At 38.7% G+C, this 17,664-nt stretch overlaps 1 protein-coding gene across 2 annotated transcripts; it reads left to right on the top strand.

The window, feature by feature from the left end:
- The first annotated feature begins 1,756 nt into the window (after positions 1–1,756).
- On the top strand, positions 1,757–15,736 carry LOC102078886 (perforin-1). Of its 2 annotated transcripts, XM_019355700.2 has the most exons (10): positions 1,757–1,873; positions 3,632–3,903; positions 3,992–4,071; positions 9,193–9,238; positions 9,603–9,745; positions 9,850–9,988; positions 10,074–10,154; positions 13,738–14,234; positions 14,325–14,418; positions 14,639–15,736. In XM_019355700.2, the coding sequence occupies exons 2-10, from the start codon at positions 3,634–3,636 to the stop codon at positions 14,846–14,848; spliced, it is 1,560 nt and encodes a 519-aa protein (XP_019211245.1). In that variant the 5' UTR covers positions 1,757–1,873; positions 3,632–3,633; the 3' UTR covers positions 14,849–15,736. The 2 variants fall into 2 exon arrangements, with proteins under 2 accessions (XP_019211245.1, XP_025760401.1); XM_025904616.1 differs by lacking the exons at positions 1,757–1,873; positions 3,632–3,903; positions 3,992–4,071 and adding an exon at positions 7,328–7,347 and having other exon boundaries at positions 14,639–15,013.
- Positions 15,737–17,664: the final 1,928 nt, after the last annotated feature.

Below are 17,664 nucleotides of genomic sequence, written 5' to 3'. Positions count from 1 at the left end.
TTATTCATTTTTGTTTTGTAGGTAGGTTAAAGTGTTTAATATATTGTGCTCCTGAGTTAATGTTGCTGTTTAGTTTGAATTTATTATTATTATTATTGTTATTAAAAAAAACATGTTAATAAAATTATTCTTTGTTGTAAAGTGATCTATATTTCTTTCTTTTTTGTTTTCTTTAATGTAAATAAGGATAAAGTGTTAAACAGAGGTGTACTTGTGGGGGACGTGAAATGTTTTTTTTCTTCCTGGGGGGGCATAATAATAATTGAGAAGCACTCGATTAAATAAACATTTTAAAGCAGTTAATTATTTTATCAGTGAGTGCACGCTCAGTGCTACTTTTTCCCCCTGAGGGGATGTGTGCACATTAGAACTCTGCCTAAGTATGCTTTAATTTGTCGCAAATTGAAATTTGCTTTATTGACTGAACAGGTGTTCTTGGTGCGTGTTCTGAAATTCCAGTAGATTAAAAATTAAAAAAGAAAAAAAAACACTAGATAAAAATCAAGTATAATCACATTTTATATATGTTTTAAATCACCAAACGAACACATGCACATTCCTGTGAAAATTCGACACACAGTTTGCACTTCATTTGGTAGTTTTTGTATGGTACGGCTTAACAAGTTGCACATATTAAACATATTTGCAGAGAATCTGCAGCGCAATTTAAAAAACACAGTAAGAACTCAGTGGAAACGTCACACTTCAAGCCGACTTTAAAACGAAATTCCTATAGGGTTCTGTGATGCTGCAAAGTAAATACAGGTTATAATTCCCTCACAGCACAGGCAGACACAATTGGTTTTCTGTCACTGGTTTATTTGAACACTTCTCTCCAAAGCCACCGTGAAAACTACATAGCATTAATAAAATAAAGACTAAAAGCACCTAAAATAACACTGTACAACGAAACAAGATAAATCAGTAAATACCTTGTTGGCTGTATGCTGCAAAAAAGGAATTAGTCATCATTCTTCTGACGTTTCCTTATAAGTGTCTAGTTAAACTCCATGCCACTTAGCGTGACTTTTAATAAAGAGCCTTACAAGTTCATTCTTGCTACGCGCTTACAGGTTTTCTTTTTTCTTCTAAAAAGGAAACAGCGGGACTTCGCAAGCTTGACTTAATAAACAAAATAAAAGCACCATAACTTGAACTACATAAAATAACATAACATAAATAATGTAAAGCTTAAACAATTTACAACGATGACATGAACCTTGATAGTGATCCAAAATGTATAATCAATGTTATCATGCCAACAGCTACACAAGTGTTGCCAGTATTACCGATACTAAAACCTATACTAGCACTTCTAACTTATAAAGGCAGAGTATGTAGAAAGCAGTTCATCAATTTGTCAAATTGTAGTGACCAATAAATCCCTGTGATTTTTACGTTCCACCATAATCTTTAAATACAACACAACTGTAAAGTAGCTCTATACATTTTCCTGCTTTTCTCACTGCAGCTTGAAGCTTGCAACAACTGGGCAGGGAGGAGGGAGCGGACAAATGTGTGCCTGAATTAGAGGGGAGCAGTTTGCACAGACATGTCTCCTTTCTGATGATCAGGAGCAATATGCTGAACTTACATAAAAGAAACAAACGAACGCATCGAGCCGATCACATTAGTAACAATTCAATGTCAGTACCAGCATTAAATCGATACTATTGATATTGGGATTGATCCACCCACCCCTACTGAACAGTACAGTTTCAGTTTTTCAGAATCAACAACCTGCGCATATAGAACTAATTCCTCATTCCAGATACCCCGGAACTCAGACCTAGTAACTCAGGAGAGAATTGTTCCAGGAAAAGCAAGGAAAAACAACATTTGCTTTGGTCCTTGGCAAGGTGGAACCATTCAGGTATCCTTTTCTTGCACTTAAAAAACACATTCATGAATATTGTCCTCTGCATATATCTTAATTAGTGAGTCGAAAATGCACAACAGTGGCAGTACAGATTAAAAGTTTGCACTTTTACCGTTGACGTTCAATGCCGCCATCTTCGTTAACTCGGGGTTGTAGATGTTGCTCTAACTTTCAGTGTGGGAAATGTGAGTTGAGAGGGTGCTCCAGAAATTCTGACCTTTGATTTATTCAGGAACACAGCAGCAGCCACTCAGACAAAGAAGCAATTCATACATTAAACTCAGTTTAACACAGTAAACTGAACCTGTGCTTGACTACTGTGAAACAGACCAGACCTCTTCTTTTGGGCGCTGCCCTCCAGACCGTCAAAAGTTCTTTGTTTCAAAAACTGATCCATGAGTTACCTGTAAGAGCATGAAACTGCTGCAATGTCTGCAAAACAGACACTCACGCATGTGTGATAGCTTCTTTGTGTATGAGGCTGCTGACTTAGGTGTCTGTGAGTTGTTGAGTTTAAGTGAGTGGAATTCTTTGAATACCTGTGCCAGTGAAATAAAATTGTTTGGTTGTGTTTGTGTCTTTTGTCCTACTTGTACTCTCTATGCAGTGGTCTCACGGATCTTTAAGAAATAGTAATGTTAGTGAAAGTGAGTGGTTAGTAGGTATGACCTGTCAATCTCTAATCTGCAACCCAACCTGCTCCGGATCAAGTTAGCATAGCAAAAATTACCATATCAGTTTACCCCAGTAAGAAATGAACAACAGTGAGCATTTATTTATTAAATTGCAGGATAAAAAGTTAAAATTTTATACATTAAAATGGAGACCGATATAATATTGGCAATTAGTCACCACATGTGATGACCCAGAACCAAACCCCATGATACTGCAATATATCATTTTTGTTTCACTACACAAATAAAGCTTTTGTGCAATTTTTAGCCCCTTTTCCTGGTTATTACACAGAAACTTCCACACATATTTACACAATAAGCCACAACAATAAACATAATATTTACATTGCTAGCTTCAAACAAAAAAGAATGCTGGCCGGCATTATAATATGGTAATAGTATCCTAATGTAAGTATAAACCAATATTAGCTTATTATTGTGGGCTACTACCATAAGTCAGTATACAGAAATTCTAACGCATAGATTTGACCATTTTATTCCCAGCAGGTTGTCATATTGTTTCCCATATATTGCTAAACTATTACTAATGGGTTTTGCCTCATAGGCAAGAATTTGTTTCCACATTATCGTCTCCAGTTTTTGCCCAATTACATACATTTCAGTGTAATATTTCTTAGCTATAACCACTGTTGATGTACAAGAACTACTTTGGTATTATTGAATATTTTTTGTAATTAAGTGTTCAGTCTCTGTAATAAAATATTAAGCTCAACAGTGTTCAACACTGCACTGAGGTCTAGCAGAGTAAGCACAGAGTGATTGGTCTCTGACAAAGGACCTCACTATTACCACATTATTACCAAGCTGTAATAGAAAGTGCTACCAATATTTTAAATGAATTTTTCATGGCTTCATTTTCTTCTTGACTGAAGTATGCAACACTCAGTCAATTAATCTTGTCCAGAACAATGATAGGTAAAATAAAGAGATTTGATAACCCCTGTTGTGATACCCAGACAAAACCTTGCAGCTCTTGTTACTTTGGAAGTTTTTTTGCCTACTGTGATCAATGATATCCTTATCTACTACATTTTGTGTGTTTTGTCTTTGACTTCAGCCATGCGCTCCAGTCCAACCTCACCTCCTCTTTATCTGAGCCTCCTTCTCTTTCTGTCATGGAACTCCCCTGTTCTTTCCTGTAAGGCTGTGAACAACAGCAAGTGTGAGTCTGCTCCATTTGTACCAGGCCACAACCTGATTGGGGAGGGATTTGATGTCATCACCCTGCGCCGAAAAGGAGCCTACATGATTGATGTAGCTACTTACCGCAAACCAGATGGCACATGTACTCTCTGCACTAACCGCCATCAAAACAAAACTCTACAAAAAGTAAATACATAAACTGTGATCACCAGCAAACTATAATAGATAGGTTATGTGCACATCTTAATCATGGTGTTCTGTTTTTTATCTTCAGCTGCCGGCCTCTGTTCTGGACTGGCGTGCAATCAGCCGATGCAATGCCGATATCTTCAGCAGTGCACACACCACTGTTAGGTACAGTATAGTGTAGTACATTTGTTGCTGAAAGGATTTCATCACAGAGATCAACCCCAACAGCCAAACTTAACGGTTTAACTCAGCTGAACACATCAAAGAACAAGTCCTCCCTTTCTTTCTTTGCTTCAAATTCTCTGAGACCAATCAAAGAGAAGAGGCAAAGCGTGAAATAGACACACCAAGTATCACGTGTATTCATACTGTCTTTAGCTATGATAACAATATATTCCCTGCCTTTTTTTTAGTGCTGCCTGCAACAATATTTTGATTCAACAGTATTATTAATAGTTGTTTAGTTGTCCAAGAAAATAATAGTCAGTATTTTAAGCTGCAAAGAATAACTGTCACAATAACTGTACTGTCACATTTCAGTCTTATTACTTAGTCTGTCACTAAAGTGGTTAGCCATGACAGACAAAAAAAATTTTGGTTGGTGCTTTGTATTGCTCTCCAACTAAAGAAAGCTATAATAAAAATCAAAGACTATTAATTCTTTTGTGAGCAAAATTCAAAAGAGGATCAAATGATTATTTCATCCACTGTAAAGTAAAAGTATAAACATGGGTGAATTCGTGTTACAATACTAGAAGGTAGAATTTCTTGTGTTCACATCAGCATTATGAAATCGCATGATAGAAGCAACAGAAAAACTTCTGATGTGTTCTGCATACAAGAAGAAGCCTGCTGCTTACTTTTCTGATAGTGATGTGTCGGTCGCGAACGAAATGGCTGTTAGAGCTGACTCTTTGAAGTGAACGACGCTAGCCAGCTCGTGTTTTTCTTTTTCTTTTCTTTCTCTCTCCCTCTCTCTCGCACTTTTTTCCCGCTTCACTCCGCACCCGAGCCTTGTGCTTTGCGCTGGGCAGAGGGGGGAGGGACGGTAGTTACACTCGCAGTAACAGAAACAGAGCGGGAGGGAAAGAGAGCCAGGTATAGTAATCAGTTGCGGATGATAAAGGATTCAGAAAGTTTATTCATGCAGGCCCATATGACAGAGAATATGCATCTTCTTTGTGTTTTACATATTTTAATTTATATTTAGTTGTGTTGTGGTTTGCAGTGTTTTGTGTTGTTTCACTTTAATTTTGTTTAAAAGGAAAAAGCTGAAAATTTAAATAGTTAAAAGTTGAAATGTAAATAGTTGTTTTTTGTATTATATGATTTATTTATTACATTTTATGTGGAGTGAACAAATAAGAGTATATTTACGGTAGCCCCTAGAGACAAAATACGTACAAACTCTGAAGCACGTACAAACTCCAAAACACGTACAAACTCCAAAACACAACGGAAGTGCTCCAGGATGCTAGGGGCAGTGTTGAGCTTTTGTTACCTAGTGGCTACACAAGCCAAGAAGTACCAACGACTGGATTTGGTGTGTGGTATTAACAGGTAAATGAACTTTTTTTTTTTAAAATTATTTGAATATATATGAGTGTTTGTGTATAAATACACAAACAATACACATATGCTTTCAATTGTGTAATTTATATTATCTAGGTAGCTCTGTTTGGAAAGTCAGTTAACGCTAGCAATGTGTTTTGGAGTTCGTACATGCTTCGGAGTTTGTACGTGCTTTTTGGAGTTTGTACGTGTTTTGGAGTTTGTACAAGCTTTGTCTCTTGGGCCATCGTATATATTTATATGTAAACATATAAATAAAACCACATTTTTTTTACGTTAGTAATTTCTTTTGTGCATAATTTTATATTGTTGTTGATAATAAATTAATTAAAGCAACAAAACAACATGAAGAGCCGGTTGGGAGCCGAAAGAGCTCTTCGGCTCGAAAGAGCCAGTTCTCTAAAAACCCTTCAAAATCGTATGGAGAGGGTGACTAGTATTTTTCTACATACACCATTGCACAACAACAGTCTGACAGAATAGAAACCACATCTCACTACATACACTGGATTTATATTTATTTGCTGGGGCACAATATAGAAACTCTCTGAATCCTTTAGGTTTCTTGGATGTGACTTGGCAACTCCAAGCTTCAGCTCACTCCACAGATTTTCTATAGGAGTAAGGTTTAGAGTTTGGCTAGGCCAGTGGTTCTCAAACTGTGCCACTAGTGGTACTTGGGCTCTCTCTGGTGGTACACTGGAAATCTCAAATTTTTTTTTAAGATTAAATAATATACCCGAGTTCCCAAGGCCCTTCTGGGAGCCCGAGTCAATCAGAAAAATTATCCTCGGGTTGAGTCCTCGATGAAGAGCAGCCTTTCTTTATTGCCAGTGGTCGCGGCCGCTACACAGTGCTGATGGGCTTGTTTCCCTGGGCATTAAATGTTAGGGTGCCTGACCAGAACATGGACCCCGCAGACTCTTCAGCCTTTGAGTTTAACGGTGAGATGGAGCGAATGATTAAGCTTCTTGACCGCATTGCCCAGGCCAAGGATTTGAGGACCATGGCGGTTGGGCTAAGCGCAGTAGATGCTGTCATTCAGAGCAACCCTCGGCTAACTCAGTTTTCTACGGACACTGTGCTGAGCAGCTCCATAGCTGCTGGGAGGGAGCAAGTCGGGGCTGGCGAGCTTGCTCTCTCTATCTCCACCTCCACTTCTTTACCGCTGCCCCAGGACAACATACACTTTCCACCTGCCTCAACGCTGCCACGGACTTCCTCTCCCTCCCCACGCCAGCCGGGACCTCGTTCACCTGTCCATTCGCCTGCCTTTTTCCTGGCGGCTATGTGATTGGAGGATGAGGAGGAGGTCTCCATTTCTCCACCGGTTCCTGTTCCCTCATCCCGAGGGAAACGGTGCCCTCGCCACCGCCACTCCTCTCCTCAGTCATCTGTTCTGCCACCTGTTCCTGCTGGAGGGTCCGAGGGGCCCGTCCGGCCTTCGTCTGTTGTTCCCGCTGGGGGTTGTGGAGAACTGCTCCAGCCGTCTTCCGTCTCCGCTGGAGGGTCCGAGGGGCCCTTCCGGCCTTCTGTCTCCGCTGGAGAGTCCGAGGGACACGTCTGGTTCTTCTGTCTCCGCTCGTCGTCGTCGCTGTTGCTTTTCGCACGGTCGGCCTCCTGACCCTAAACTGTTTTGGTCTTTTGTGTTGTCGACCTCTGAGTCGGCCCCCTGAACTGCCTGGGTTTGGACTGTTGTGCCGTCAGCCTCCAGGCCGGCCCCCTGAACTTTTTTTCGAAACTGTTTTCCTGGCTGCCTGCGCCTTTTGTGAACCTTTTTTTGTTTGGTTGGTTATTTTCTGGGCCCCAGTGTTTTCTGTTTTTGATCTCTGGGTCCTTGTGTTTGGTTTGTTACAACTGCAATATGAGGTTAGTCATTAATATACTGCTGCATGGTCTGGGCAGTAACATCATGAAGTTTTAAAAACTGAGCTTTAAAATGAATAGTGATGAAAAAAACCGAGAGAGGCCGACAGTGATCACATGACTTTTTTTAGGGGTTTGTTCAGATTAAATAGAGCAAGATACAAAGCATTAAAACATGTTAAAAACACAACTGCCTTGATAAACTGCAGTGTAGTTTTGACTCAGAAGCAGGTTTCATCAGACTTAAAGATCGGATATCCCACCTGCTGTGAATGTTTTAATGCAGTACAGTTATTATATCACTCTTCACATCCTGTTTATGACAGTTAAAACAAATAACATTCATGTAAGAAATAACATTGTCTTGTGTAAATTGTATATGGTGTTAAATAGGCCTATACTACTGTACTTTAATGTCGGTCATAAGGGTGGTACTTTAAGAGCCATATATTTTATGAGGTGGTTGTGAAAAGTAGGAGAACCATTGGGCTAGGCTACTCCATGACCTTAAGGCTTCTTTAGCCACTCCTTTGTTGCCTTGGCGTAGAGCTGGGCAATATAAGATTTTTTCATATCACGATATGTTTTTTTCATTTCAGGCGATAACGATATATATCACGATATAAGCCAAATAACTATATTTGTAAGATTTAAATGTGCCGTTGCTCACAAGTAAAATGTGAAATAATTAGCAGCTTGTTTTAATTAAAATATTCATTTCCCATAATAAGTTCAACAGGGTAGATGTACTTAAGGAACATGAGACTTCAGTTTCAGATAAATAAAGGCAAATATTGCAAACTACACAAAGGGCAGCCGCTAAAGGGTTTAAGTTTCAAAATAGAACAAACAAAACAGACTACTAAATTGTCAATTCCACTTGAAACAAAATATTAATTCTAAAAATAAATCTTAGGTCGTTTTACAGAAGAACAGACAAAATTGACTAACTTTTGTCAATATCAAATAAACTGAGAACTAAAAGGAAATTCTCAATCTCTCCTTGTTGTATAGCTTAGCTTTTCAAACAGTTTTAACACTTACTTTAGTCTGACAAAAGCCGAATGACGAATTAGTGCTTGCAGTCAGAGATTGAGCATGCACCGCTTTATTGTATTTCCAGACTTGCTTTCGGCACAATTTACAGTGCGCGCTACTCTGTTTTTTGTCAGACTTGAAATAGCCGAAATACCTTCACACTACGGAACTTCTGTGGCCCTTCCGTTCGACAAGCTCTCCGGCATTGGAACCATCATCGGTTTTTTCTTCGGTAACCTTCGCTCACGCTCTCGGTTGATTTTTCTCTAGTGGGCAAACTCATTTCCTTCATTACCCGGGCTGCACAGCTGCAAAAACAAATACACATGTGCGCCTTGGCGCTTGTGCTTTACGTAACAAGTCACGTGACGTGACGCTGCGGCTGTGATTGGTTCGGCTCTGCGCTACTTAATTTGGATTGGCTGTTCTTTTTTTCTTTTTTTAAGAGGACAAGAGAGATGAGGCCTATCGCAATAGTTTAATTTTTCTATCGAGAAAAAGTTATTTCACAATACATACCGTTATCGTTTTATTGCCCAGCTCTACCTTGGCGATATGTATTTCTGATCATTGTCATGCTGGAAGGCCCATCTATGACCCACTTTAAGTGTTCTGGCTGATGGAAGGAGGTTCTCGTCCAAGATCTTGTGGTAAATGGCGCTGTCTGTTGGATCCGCAATTGAGTGTAGTCATCCTATACCTTTAGCAAAAAAACAGGCCCAAAACATAATGTGCTTGACTGTAAATAAATTAAAGAACTGAAACAACTACATAAGAAAATAATTCTTATCCTTCAAATTATGTCCACAGTTCCCTACTTAACACTTATACCGCCCAGGACATCAACGACTGGAAGGTAGGAAACATCTTGCACTTACTGTTTGAAATAAAATAAATGTTTCAAACTAAAAAATACTGTTACTGTGATAACTAGTTATTAAAAGATATAAACAACTTTGGTTGCTGACTTGTTAATTTTGTTCTTTTACAAACTGAATGTGCATTGAATCAAACAAACTGATATGATTAGATTTTGGATCAAATAGGAATTCCTTGTCTTGTTAAGTCATTTTTTTCAATTTAGTATTTTTTATCTCCAGTGCTGAAAAAAGTATTGAATTCAAAGTATTTGACTGAATAATTCATAAGACAGTATTTTGAATATTATAAAATAAATAAACAAATAAAGATAGTAATGAAATTACATTTCTATTTATCAGGTTGGACTAAGTATAAATAAGCTTGTATCTACCACTGTGGGGATGGGAGGAACACACTCCACGGCATATGCATTTGCTACAAAAAGGACCAGAGAGGACCACTACTCCTTCAGCACACACACGGTCACCTGTAGCCATTATCGGTTAGCTGTGAAAATCCTGGCATTACCACATATACCACAAGTTTGGATTAACAGTATATAATTTCAGTTTTTAATAATTTACTAATCAGTTTCTTTCTGTCTAGTTACCGGGTATCAAGCACACCTATTCTTAGCTCTGAGTTCAGCAGGGATGTGGCCAGTTTGCCAAGTCACTATAACTCCTCCACCAGAGCTCAGTACAACGAGGTCATAGATACCTACGGCACACATTACATTCGCCAGGTTAAAAAACACACACACACACACTTGTTAATTAGATTATTTAAGTAGTAAAAACACTTTATTAAAACGTTATGCTTCATTACAGGTTCATCTTGGGGGCCGTCTTAGGCGAGTCACAGCTGTACGAACTTGTTTGTCCAGACTGAATGGATTCTCCTCAGATGGGGTACAGAACATGTGTCCGTACACAGTCACCAGACTGCATATTTGTACTCCATATGAATAAAAGCATACATGATAATAATTTCTTTTTTTTTTCCAACAATTGAATAGTGATATAATTTTTATTACATTTGTATATAAATGCAATGAGCTTACTCCCTTCCAAAGGGTATCATCTCAGTTGTTCTACTGACCAAAGTGAAAGAAACCATTGTACCTTTCTTCCAAAAGTCTCTTTGTTAGGCAGTTTTCAGTACAACGTACCATACAAAGTACTTCGGAATTTTCACATTATGGTTCCCTGCCTGACCATTAAACATTAAATAACTGGCAGCCAGCTGCCTAACTAAACAAAGACACAAGAACAAGACACAAAGAAAAAAAACAAAACATCAAAAAAAACCAAAACTTTTTTTCTGCTACTCAGAGACAATGGCTACGTCCACATGTACACGGGTGTTTTTGAAAACGGAGATTTTCCGTTTCATTCTAAAAAATAATCCTGTCCACACGTAAACGCAAAAATGAAGGAAAACGCTGCTGGGAACATGCCAAAGCAACAGGTGGCGATATATTCCTAACCGTGTAGAAATGTTGGCCAATCAGAAGTCTAGAAGCCTCGGTGGGTTCTGCTTCTATGGCGCATAGAAGCAGAACCGAGTCCTATGCGTGGAGGGACAGTAACTGTGTGTGTATATGTAAGTATTTAAACACTGCAGAGAGTACAATTAACAGCAACAGTATTTTGTCTAAGTCCCCCATTGTAGAAATTCATTTCACCGAAACAATAACGTGGCGCACAGTGTGACGTCAAAAAAGGCGCACACCTTTGACGCTGCATTTTCACCGTTTTCCTCATCCACACGTAAATGCAAAAACTGAGTTTTCGAAAATATCCACCCTGGCAGGCGTTTTTAAAAATCTCAGTTTTCAGTGACCGAAAACGCCGTTTACGTGTGGACGAAAGGTGCAAACGCATAGAAAAATCTCCATTTTCAAAAATACCCGGGTACATGTGTGGACATAGCCAATAGTTGTGGGCCTTCCAAAGGAGTCCAGAAATGGGGACCACAGTTTATAAAATTTATTATTTGATCCACGAATTGTATATCTAAATTTTTCTAAATCCATACAGGACATTATATCTTTTACCCATTGCACATGTGAGGGGGGAGAAGAGTCTTTCCACATAAGTAAAATAGCATGTCTGGCCAGTAGCAATGAAAAGTTTAATGCTTTGAGTCTGGAGTTGGGCAACTTCAGGTTCTGCGCCACACCAAACATAGCACAGAGTGTCTCTCGTTTAATTTGATGGGACTTCAGACATTGTATGGAAAACAGAGTTCCAAAAAGTTGGCCAACAAAGGACAGGACCAGTACATATGAAGCAATGTATCAGGAGTACCTCCACACCTTCTACAGGTTGGAGGTTCGCCGCTGAGTATATGCGTGCCAACTTAGCCCTGGACCAGTGCCCCTGATGAACACTTAAATTAAATGAGCATGTGTCAAGCACATATTGATATGTTGTGAACTTGGCCTAGGCTAGAGTCACACAGTTCATCTGTGATATGAAAGTTAAGGTTCTGTTCCCGTTTAGATTTCATTTAAGATTTGAAGGCATCTACTGAAGAACATTGTAAGTTGGAAATTAAATTATACAAGGCTGATACTATGCCCCTAGATGTTGGTTTGACCGTTAAAAAAAAAATCATCTACCAGATTGTCTGGAGGTTTGGGGGGGAGTTTTACTGTCATAGTCTGCACATAGTGTCTGACTTGTAAAAATGTCCACAAAAGATTTTAGTCCCTTTCTGTGCCAGATGTGAAAAGCACTATCTGTCACTAAAGGAACAAAAAGGTGGTTTGCTGCAATTGGGCTTTTAAGTAAGAAAGGCTGAAGATCAAGACACTTCCTAAACTGAGGCCAGATTCTGAGATACTGCTGGACTACCCTATTATTACTAGATAAAGGCAAGGCAAGAGGGAGTGATGAGCCGAAAGTCGCGGGTAGAGAAATCATCCTAACTTCATGGTGACCCAAACTGGTAATGACGGTTCAAGGTGGTAGTGTCTCCAATACAACATACATCTGATAATGGTGGTCTAATAGTAGTTTTGGAAATTGGGAAGGGCTAAACTTCCAACCAGCTTGGGTCTTCGAAGAATAGCTTTCCTCGATTTTGGATGTTAAATGAAGTGATTAAGGAATCTGGAGATTTTAAAAAGGATTTGGGAATCAGAATGGGAAGGCACTGAAATACATATAGGAATTTTGAAAGTAGCATCATTTTCACGGAGTTAATCCTGCCCATTAAAGATGAGGATAATGGGGGACCATCTAGACAATATATGCTTGCACTATTTCAGCAGAGGAAGGTGATTCTTCTTTAAACAAGTGATTCAGTTGTTTTGTGACACATATCCCCACAAAGGGATCAGTAACTATTTTACCAGGGGCATTTACAAGATCCTGATCTCAAGCCCTATCATTAATCATAAACAGTTCGCTCTTATTCATGTTGGTTTTATATCTCGAGTGTTAACTGAAACCATTTAATATATTAAGTACAGCGGGTAAGGAGGTGAGCAGTTTGAAAAGAAATAGAAGAAGGTCATCGGCATACAGTGAAACTCTATGCTCATTGCCTCCCCTCCATATGCCTTGTATGGCCCCAGTGCTGGAGACTGCAATTGCAAATGACTCAATTGCCAGGGCAAAAACAAAGGGCTTAAAGGACAGCCCTGCCATGTTCCTGATAGAGCCTAAAATAGTCAGAGTGGCAAGTTAGTTACCGCTGAAGCCGTGGGACTGGCATAAAGAAGTTTAATCCAGGAGCAAACTAAAGGGCCCATACCAAACCTTTCTAAAGTAAAAAACAAATATTCCCACTCCACTCTATCAAATGCTTTTTCCGCATCCATAGTAATAAGGCACTCAGGCACATCGTGGTTAGGGGTATAAATAATATTAAAAAGTTGCCATATGTTAAAGAATGAATGCTGAGTTTTATCAGGAGAAATTACAGAAGGAATAATTTTTTCTGTGCGCCAGTAGCTTAGACAGAATAGATATAGGTCTATAACAGCCACAGGCAGTCGGGTCCTTGCCCTTTTTAAGTAACACTGTGATACAGGCCTGGTAACATGATGAAGGAAGTGCCCCATAGTCAAGCAATTCTGTGAAAACTATGCAAAGAAAGGGAGCCAGATCTCCGAAGTCTTTTTATAAAAGTCTGTAGAAAATATATTGGGACATGCATGGATGCTGTTGCCACCTGAATTTTCTCTTTTTCAATGGGAGCTTCAAGAGTTTGTCTGACTTCTGGGGGAAGCAAAGGCATTTTGATGGAGTCAAAGAAGTCTTTTACATTTACTGTAGATTCTGTATAGAATTTACAGTAATCATTGATTGCGTTCTGATCTGTAGTCACCGCTCTATTGTCCGCCCTCACTCCTTTTATGATTTGTTTTAGCCCTCATTCTGCACAGTTGATTACCGAAAAGCTTATCATTCTTTCCACCATGTTCATAAAATTCGCTTGTTTCTAATAAGACATCCTCCCACTTGCTTCCCTGTCTTCTAGTTCCACTCCTGCCTGTCGATGGGTGTCTCCATTGGCTTGGGAAAGCTTAATCCATCTTCTGTTGCGCAATCTTGCAAAAACATGCTGGGAAACCATGACGTTGCCACTAAGTACAGCTCTGGTCTCCACCAACACTACACGGATGTGGTAGGAGGTAATGGGTGGTTGGGAGAGTTTTCACTTGCATATGATGATTCCCTGGGTTTTAAAAACTGGCTGAACAGCCTGAAGGATCATCCAGATGTTGCTTCCTACTTCCTTCGCCCAATGTATCAGCTGATACCGAAAGGCACAAAGAAGGCAGGGATGAAGGCTGCCATAGAGCAGTACATAACGGACAACACTGTGCGTACATCACACAGTGAACATAATTGTTGGCGGGGCAATCCTAACCTAGATTCCAACTGCTGTCCTCGAAACGCCTGGAGGGGGAAGCTAACTGTGGAAATCACCCGAGCCTGGAATCTGAAAGGAGATCATCTTGGCCCAACTGACAGGTGAGATGAGCATGGTTAGGGATTAGGATTTAGAGATGGTATATAGAATCTGCAATATTATTCATCTTCGTGTCTTTCTCCTGCTCACAGCTATGCCAAGGTGAAGTTTGGTTCCATCATTAAGCAGACTCATATGATTGAATCAAATAATCCCCAGTGGAATGCTTATTTTAATCTTGGACAGGTCAGTGAACCGTGACACATATAAGGGTACTGAATGCAAATTTTGCTACTGCTACTGATATACGAAAAACACTACAGTGCTACCAGAATTTACATTTTATGAATTAGAAGGGAATTAGCGTTGTCACTGTTGTTTATGGTACAAAATCTCCAGCTTATTATTTAAAGGACAACAGTACAGTATATTAAATCCTATTTTTAATCTTATTTTTCTTAAAAAGGTGGACACACACACTGATGTGTATGTTGAAGTATGGGACGAGGATCTCGTCTATGATGATCGTCTGGGATCATGTTACACGAGACCAACTCAGGGGACATATATATTTACCTGTTCAGCTGACAGTGGCGGTTATGAGTTCAAGACCACTCTGACCTGTGACTCCCATCTCACAGGAGACCGGTGTCACCAATATAAACCATCTCCATAATGAGAAATGCATTTTGGGGCTGCATGTCTTTCTTCTATAATCAAGTGTGGTAAATCTGTTGATCACATAAGAGTTACATGATTGATGAGTTTTCCCTTTTATTTTCCTCATATCAAGACATATATCCATTTTTTAAATTTGATCTTCTTTTTGTTTGTTGTCAGTCACTTATTTTTGATATATACATATATAGTTTTAGGTTTTTTTTAGATTATACTTAATTTCAGTTGAACTAAAATTGTTTTATACATGTAACCATTTTTGTTTGCTTTCTCAAACAAATGAAAAAGCTTGGTGATGGTGTAATTGAGGCGAAAGAAAATTTCACATTATAATATTTGTTGAACAAGTAATGAATATTATACTTCATGTCACAGTATGGGCAGGCCAAACACACGTCCATTTGTCTGGATATACAGATTAACAAAATTAGGAATTTCTGGGGAAATTATTTTTAAATTCTGCATCTGGTTATTTTAAACTTTTCAATGAAGTTATATCCCCTCAAATTTGTAATATGGTATGCAACGAGCAGTTGTGGTGGTAATGACTTACAAGAAATACTCGGATTACGTTTTTGCATTTAGTAGCTTCTTGTGGCTGAAGGGGTTAATACAGTGAGTGGGCCTGATGTTTGATTTGGCAGATATTTCCACCAGATGCTTTTCCTGATGCATCCTCTGAGGAGTTGTGTCTCCTCCTATTCTCAAACTGTAAAATATTACACTATGAACTCACTACTTTTTTTGTACAGAGTAACATAGCTTAATTCTTTTGCATATCAAGCAAATGTTTTGATAATGTTTTATATTTTTTTAAACATTTCCATAAACTAAAAATAAATAAATAAAAGATACATGTACTGTTGCTATTTTACTCTAATTTGCAGATGGCTGCCTACTAATTAAGGAATCCAGTCTTATATTATCCTGTTGTGTCAGTGTATTTTTATATTATAAAAAATATCTATATTTTAGTGAGTGACAATAATTGTCTCCCAGTTGTAAAGACTTCTACTTCAAATTTGAAGAAGCATATGTAGTGCTACAGCACTAGTGGTGAAGCACATCGATGAGAAGGAAGTGTCACAGCTCCAAAGTAGCAGCAAAGTAGCTTTTAGTTCAGCTAAAGCCTTCAGTCAAAGCTGATACTATTGATAGCAGCTTGCAAAGTAATAGAGCAGACATTATATGCATTGGGCTACATGCTTTCTTGACAGTAACATCCCATATGGAAAAGATATATATAAATCTTATAAAGTTAAAAAAAAAATTATATAAATGAAACTTGTATGTTTTGTATACTTACTAAAACAATATATGAAAGTAATGATAAAGTGGCCACTTTCATGAGTAAATCATATCAGCCTTATATGATTCACTATATGAAGTAGGCCACATCTTATGCAAGTCTTTTATAAGTTTTTACTATTTCTTTTTCATATGGGATAATGTTGTGCCCTTAAACAGGGGAAATAGTGAGGAGAGGTGAAAGAATGGCACAGACACGCAGCTCTCACTCTCACTCATCTGTATTGAGTTTATGAAAATACTTTAGATAACATTAACTGTAACATTAGACAAAAACCTATATAGACAGTAACGGAAAAATGTTCACACAATATGGCGGAGTACTAGCGAAAACTAGCATACACAGCAACAGCGTTTAACTTGAACTTCTCAGCAAAATAGTCCACAATTCACATCTTTCACTACAATGAACAATGATAACAACGTAATAATCAACAGTAACACACATTTGTACAGTTCTGTGCATGGCAGTTACCTTAAACAGGGGAAATAGTGAGGAGAGGTGAAAGAATGGCACAGACACGCAGCTCTCACTCTCACTCGTCTGTATTGAGTGAAGGAGGCGCGCGAACCCACCTACTGGAGCCCTGAGGCATTAACAATGGATCGATGCACAATCAACCCAGGCAAAACTTTCACTACTTATCTCCCTCTATATTCCCACTGCATATTCTATTCGAAAACAGTCAAAGCAACAAATAAAACATTAATAAAGACATGACATGAAATGTAAGGAACAGAGATGTACAACTCCAAAACTAATCAAATTTATGATCCACCACATACTCCCCCTCAGAATAGATGTTGTCCTCAACATCCAAATGTTTAACATTTAGCACAAACGTGGAGTTATGACCATTAATATCACCAAAACCACATACAATAAACCATTGCATACTATAACTGTTTCTTGTACCTTATATGTACTCTACAAAAATAGTTTCACAAGCTGGAACTCTTTTCATACATTCTTTAGTGTGGGTTATTACCCAAAGTCTTTCAGTGTTCTCATACAGTCTGTATGAATTACAGTGTCCATGCAGTTACAGTAACACAGTCTGCTGCTGGCTTGTAAACAAAGTCCTTTTAGTGCAGCTTGTCAAAGCAGTCACTCTCTCTTTTGACAAATGTCCATGAAAGTGATATAAGTGGCTGTAGCCATGTGGTGTGCTTTGGATGTGTGTGTTAAGCTGCAAGCACAATATGAATCAGTTCAATGTCAAGTCACTTTGAATATGAATTCTGTGTTAAACAGTCCATTTACTTGTGGTTGGTGTGGAGTGTAAGTACATTGTCTCTGTTCAGTAATGTGTTTCGTGTGTGATCACAATGTTTCTTTTCACTCAAGTCCATACAGTTATCAGTGGCAATATGAATGAACAGTCCGTGGAACCATGAAGCGTGTATGATGTGATGGTGTTCTCAGGTTATAACAAGCTGGTGAACCAAGCCGATCATATGTGAAGATCTTTGGTGGCTTGCGCTCTCTACTCGGTCGCTGACGCT

The sequence above is a fragment of the Oreochromis niloticus genome, unplaced genomic scaffold (genome assembly GCF_001858045.2).
Source record: "Oreochromis niloticus isolate F11D_XX unplaced genomic scaffold, O_niloticus_UMD_NMBU tig00002736_pilon, whole genome shotgun sequence".
Classification (NCBI taxonomy): Eukaryota; Metazoa; Chordata; class Actinopteri; order Cichliformes; family Cichlidae; genus Oreochromis; species Oreochromis niloticus.
This window is presented reverse-complemented; position numbering and strand designations above follow the sequence as displayed.